Source organism: Papio anubis, chromosome 1 (assembly GCF_008728515.1).
Source record: "Papio anubis isolate 15944 chromosome 1, Panubis1.0, whole genome shotgun sequence".
Lineage (NCBI taxonomy): Eukaryota > Metazoa > Chordata > Mammalia > Primates > Cercopithecidae > Papio > Papio anubis.
This window is the reverse complement of record NC_044976.1, coordinates 164,761,199-164,767,655: the sequence shown is the minus strand read 5'-3', so window position 1 is coordinate 164,767,655 and position 6,457 is coordinate 164,761,199. Positions and strand designations below refer to the sequence as shown.

The following is a 6,457-nucleotide window of genomic DNA, read 5'->3' as shown; positions in this document are numbered from 1 at the left end:
ACTTTTTAAACACCCAGTACTAGGCAGTATCATCTGGTGTTTACTGACAAAGATGGGGTCTTTGCTGCCATGCCTCATTTCATAGGGATTTGCTTGCATCTTTCCTCCGCTCCGAGAGACAAGCTTCACAAGAGCAGAAACAGTGTGTGTCTTATTCATTGTTTTATTTTCAGTGGTTAGTGTAATGCCTGGCATAAAGTATGAGCTTTGACTTTGCATAGGCTATTCCTTCTACTTGAAATGTCTTTTCTTAAAGTCTTTTAAACCTAGACTTACTTTTACTTTTTTCCAAGATGCTTCCTATACCACCCCCATACAAAAAAAAAAAAAAAAAGTTAAATACTACTTACTTTGTGCCTCCACTTTACTTTGTACGTGCTTCCACTGTTGCACTTTTCAAAATTTTTATTTCTTTAGCATGTGGAATTTACTTTGAGCTGCATTGCCTAAAGAATTTTTTATCTCCTCTCAACATATAAAAATCAGTGCATTTCACAATTAGTAAATCAGAACATATGGCAATACTGGATACAATATTCCCCCATGACAATAATTCACCTTGAGGAAAGTAGTTGTCCCAGTTAAACAGTGCATGCCATCTCCAGTTCACTACAAATATCACTAGATAAGCCACAATCATCACCTATTTTGAGTTTGCAATCACTAGTACAAGTTTATCTCTTTTACTAAGTAAGTAGGTCCTTACTTTGAGTTCTTTGAAAAATAACAAGGAGAATTTTAATCATTTTGAATCCTATGCTACCCAGCATGTTCCCTGGGATAAAGCAGGTGCTCAATAATGTTATTTAATTGATAGATGGATGAATTTATTTAAAAAGATTACTGCTTTTCTGTTGATATTTAATTTTAATTAAATTTCCATTTTTATGGGATCCACTGTGGGAACCTACTACAGGAGATTAATTAAAATAATGAATATGAACTCAAAGACAGTTCTGAAACATACATGTTTAACATTGAATGAATTAATACTTATTTAATCCACAGAGTTAGGTCAGCTGTGGCATCATTTCCGAAAGAAGTTATTTCATACCCAGCAGTAGAGAATTGTCCTTAGGGCATTTGAGAATATCATCATAAAGAGAAACAGATCTTGAGTTAGAATAACTGAATAGTTTCTAGAAAGGAAAACTTGTTCTAATACCAACAACTAATCCTAATAGGGGTCCTAGTATCTGGATACTACTGCTATTACGTGTGCTTATGAATGAGCTGAAATAACAATTGGAAGTATAACTCTCACTTCAGATGAAAAAGTGACAATGCTGCTGTTTCACGTCTCTAACAGACCTTGATAATACTGACAGTCATTTTTTGATGCTTCTAGGATGCTCTTATTTCAGATTTTGTAATCCACATAATTCCAAAAATCATCTAATCTAGAAAAAGACTTGAAAGTGTAAAATGTAAAAATGCCAAGAGTCCTGGGAGGCTGAGGCAGGTGGATCACCTGAGGTGAAGAGTTTGAGACCAGCCTGGCCAACATGGTGAAACCTCATCTCTACTAAAAATACAAAAAAAAAAAAAAAGGTAGCAGGGTATAGTGGTACACAACTGTAATCCCAGTTACTCGGAAGGCTGAGGCAGGAGAATTGCTTGAACCCAGGAGGTGAAAGTTGCAGTGAGCCAAGATCATCCCATTGCACTCTAGCCTGAGCAACAGAACGAGATTCCATCCAAAATAAATAAATAAATTAATTAATTAAATTAAATAAAATTCCAAGAGTCATTCTTTCTTTAACTGTGTCTCTTTAACAATATTTGAGCACATGTTCAAATATGGTAGTATACTACCTCATAAACAATTTGGTTATTAAGCTGGTAGCAAATATTACAGTTAATTTTAAAAGTTTTTTTACATTTAGAAAGCCTTTAATAAAACAGATTCTCTAATACAACCTACAGTTTCTTATCGCTAGTATGTTTGGCCTTTTAATATTGACATAAACTTTGAATTAAGGGTAACAAAAGCCTTAATATTAATAAAGGTGATAATGAATGTGAATGTAAAATTTTTACACATACAGTATATTGAAAACAATGACACAGTCTAGTCAATTGGCATTAGGAAATGAAAATATTTTGATGTGTAGATTAATTTGTAACAGATGGAAGACATACAAAAGAGATTACGTTCTACATCAAATTATACAAACTAAAAATTAAACAACCTTTATTGGTTTTTATTTATAAATAAAGAAATGTTCAGCACAAACAATTTAGATTCAAATATTTAAGCAAGGAAAAACTCAGAAGTTTTTAACTTAACATACTTCCTCAAAATTATGTTTTATAAGGAATTTCATGATATATTGAAATATGACTCCTCTTTCTGCCATTCAATTCTATGTTCTTAAGGGTTCTTGATAAGACAGAGTCCTTCAGGGGAAAAAGAGAGATTTTTGAAATAAGCATCAATTGTAGTCAAGTGTTTATCACAACCTTAGCCTTTCAATTTTTCATATAGTCATTGTTTTTATTAAGCACTATTAAGAACAAATTATGTTACTTAGTAAATAATACCACCAGTTCCCTTTTAAAAACTCAATATTATTTACTATACTACTCACCATTTTTTAAATATTTTTCTGTGTTTACCTTTTTCTTTCGAAAGTGAGAAATTCATACTGTACCAAAACATTTAAATAGTATATGAAAGTTTTTCCACCCTGATTTTACCACAATTAGAAATAAAAATAAAAAATTTTCCCACTATTGTGTGTCTTTTACATATTTTTTTATTAGAGCGGTCAAAGCATCTAAAAAGCTGGCTTTATGTAATTCATATAGTTCATTGTTTGCAATTTTTAAAACAGGACCACATGCATTTTGCCACTACTTATATTTTTAATATTCTTAGTTGAACAAAAAATATAATTTCCATTTTCTGTATATAGTGTTTTCAAAAACGGTTAAAATTCTGATCCTACAAAATGGTTTACATAATTTTATTATACTTTTTTTAACATTTCTCTAAGAAAATAAATTATTTCTTGTAAGTAGTAGAAGATGTATTTTTTAAATTGTAGTATGAGGAAACACTTTAGTACGTGACTTCCAAAAGTTACATAAAAATGTGGTTCTGAAAATAAACACCATATTTTCCAAACTTTATTAGTAGTGCATGAAATTGGATTGAGAAGTAGGAGAAAGTGTGATTTTGTCCTTATCACAGAACATATAGGTTAATTTTTGCACATTTAAATATTACACATATAAATTGATTTATTTTTCCATTTGCCAAAGTGTCACAAATATCAAATGGCAAATGTTGCTTTCACTTCAGACAATTCAGAAGGCCTGTTGAATTCATTACCACTTCCAGTTGTTTGCTTGGTATAAAAAAAATGAAGAAAATATTATTATTTTTTCTTTCCAGTTGCCATAAAGTAAGAGTGGTGTAGAACATAACATTTCTGAAATGTTGAATAACAATCTGACCAAAAAAAAAACATACCTATAGGTGAAAGCCTCTTCTTACCTTTGTCTTGGAATACATCTTGGATATTTTAACTGCCCTCTGTCACATTGCATTCTAAGTATAGATCCAGTAATATATAATTCAGCTGGATAAGTATCTCCTCTACAAATAAACTCAACATATTCACCATGCAAAATATGTGGTCTATTGTCAAAATCCCATTTCAGAAGTAAATTATTCTTTTCCATTTCAGTAAAAGATAATGTGCATGGCTCTGGGAACAACAACAAGAGGAAAAAAAAAGAAAGAAAGAAAAAGAAGAAAACTATCTTGTTACATCTTGGTAGGAACAGGAATCATTGTATTGCGTACTCATGAGGACCTTAAAATTCTCAGACGTAAGAGCAGCAAGTCAGTTAATTAGAATTAATATTTGAGTCATAAAATACGTTCAAATCTCACAGAAAACAGTGAGCCATTTCTCTCTGTGGTCCTGGATTTGGGGAAAAGGTATTTTCTGCCAGTCACTTAGTTTTATGTCATTAGCTTTTTCAAAGACAACAAACAAAAAGAGGTATTTTGGGGGAAGCATTGACAGTTACTAATGGTCATTGATATCATGCTCTTTTCCCTTTTCCTTCTTCAGAAAGTTCAAATAAAATTATCATGAGACAAATTATTAATTGCTGTATAAATAACATTTTATGGAAATACAGACACTAACTAGATTCTCAACACTGACCAAAGCTTTATAACCTCATGCCATCCAAAATAGTTGACAGTTACTTCTCTTTAAAATGTCTAGTTAAGAAATATCAAGGCTGGATTAAGACATTTTAAATTCTAAGCATGGAAAGTATAATTGTGTCCTTTCCCATGTATACTAAACAAAAGAGAACCTTAAAGTATGTATTAGGATACACACACACACAAAAAAAAACTTTGATTTTTTTTCCCAGAATAAAAACATTAATATTTCTAAAACATCAAATATCAGGTTATTTCAGAAAGTGGGATTTCTTGTGTCCTTATTTGTCTCCTGGATGACCTAGCATTAAGAAATAACTTCTGAGACAGGTAAAAAGGTTCAGAGTTGCTAATATGGCATATTAATCACAAACCTGTAGTACATTAACAAACTTATTTACAGTATGCCCTCTCTGATTGCCTGCAGGGGATACATTTCAAGAACCCCAATGCATGCTTGAAACTGTAGATAATACCAAACCCTATTGTCATTCATTTGGAACACGTTTTTGTTCATGTCTTCTGCTCACAAATTTAAGGCCTCTTCCACCTCAACTAAGCATTTGTTATACACTGTGGCTTGTAACTTTTGCAGTCTGAGGTGCAACAATAAAACTTGCATGGATTTCTTTTTCCTTCTTTACACTTTCATAGATAGAAGACTCATTGTTTCCATGGATCTTAGCAACCTCAGCATACATTTATTTTTCTTTTCTTTTTAAGTTGAGAACTTCCACATTTTCACTTAAAGGAATCACTTTACACTTCTTTTTAGCATACCTTGGGCAGGAAAGATGGAAAGGCATGATATTTTATTATACTACTCAGTGCAGAATTTAAAATATATAAACTGTTTATTTCTGAAATTTTCAATTTAACGTTTTCAGACTGCAGTTTTCAGACTGCAGTTTACAGCAGGTAACTGAAACCCCAGAAAGTGAAACCGCTGCTGAGAGTACTATGTTCAGTTATTTTTTTCAGCAACTACTTATTAAATGGCTGTGTGTCAAACGTTATGCCGGAAGTGCTACAGGCGCTAAAAATGAACAAGAATTACTACAGTCATTACAAAATAGTTGTGAAAATGAAGTCAAGTAGTGCTGTAATTTAGGATGCCATTGTTCTACAAAACATGAGATTTAAATTAAAAGAAATTTAAAAGTTGATTCGTGGACCTTTAACTTTCGACTGTGGCAGAGTAGATCATACCAAACTCGGCTACGACAGAGTAGATTATATCAAACCAGCACTTCTATTAAGAAACCGAAAATCTGAAAAACAGGGAAACAAGCAAGCATTTCAAGGTATCAGAAAACCTCCAAGGAACTTAGTCGAGGAACTAAGGTTCTGGAAAAAATGTCTTCAGGTGATTTAAACATCTATGTGAGGCTGGGCGCGGTGGCTCACTCCTATAATCCCAGCACTTTGGGAGGCCAAGGGGGGTGGATCATCTGAGGTCAGGTGTTTGAGACCAGCCTGGCCAACATGGCAAAACCCCGTCTCTACTGAAAATAAAATAAAATAAAATAAAAAATAAAACAAAATAGAATAAAATAAAATAAATCCGGGCATGGTGGCGCTTGCCCGTAATCCCAGCTACTCAGGAAAGCTGAGGCAGAAGAATCGCTTGGACCTGGGAGGTGGGGGTTGCAGTGAGCCGGGATCCCGCCACTGCACTCCAGCCTGGGCGACAGAAGAAGAGTCTGTCAAAAAACATTCTATGTGCCATTTTTTCTCTTGAGGTGATCATTGACTCTAAGTCTGAGAGATTAGATGATAGAGAATGGCCAGGATAGGCATAGAGCCAGCAGAATTTGTGAAAATCTCATCATAGAGTTGAAGATAGAAAAATGAGAATTTGGTAAACCAAGGCAGCCAGGACTTGAAAAGGAAAGAACTTAGAAGGATAGGAGGTGTAGAGATATGAGCTTGAGGCTCTGCACTAGCTTTTCCCTGAGGTACTGCTTATCCCTGACTTGTATAGAGGCATAGGATGAGAAACCAAGCAGAAAGTAAATACAAACTTACAGTGCACATTTGGCAGTCTCCCAGTAATATCAGAGACAGTCAAGGAGAAAAAGCTTTAACAAACACAATAAACTCTCCGTGAAGAGCCCTGGACAGTTACGGTCTGTGAGAAAAGGCAAACAGAGATCTGAAAACAAATGTAGAGAAAGCTTTATTTCTCATTGTATTGAAACCAACTGCCTCTACCCTAATCATCAGCCAGAGGATGAGATGAGTATTCTTTGGAGTAAGTTGACATCA

General features: G+C 33.7%; 1 protein-coding gene across 3 annotated transcripts in view; it reads right to left on the bottom strand.

Annotated features, from left to right (window-relative positions):
• Nucleotides 1-2,167: 2,167 nt before the first annotated feature.
• The window catches only part of F13B (coagulation factor XIII B chain), a 31,115-nt gene continuing 26,825 nt past the window's right edge, over nt 2,168-6,457 (bottom strand). For all 3 annotated transcript variants that reach the window (XM_031657420.1, XM_031657415.1, XM_031657419.1), the window contains 2 exons: nt 3,503-3,716; nt 2,168-2,400 (listed from right to left, as the gene is read on the bottom strand). In XM_031657420.1, the coding sequence (XP_031513280.1) occupies nt 2,367-2,400; nt 3,503-3,716 (248 nt within the window). In that variant the 3' untranslated portion in view covers nt 2,168-2,366. The remainder of the gene's footprint in view (nt 2,401-3,502; nt 3,717-6,457) is intronic.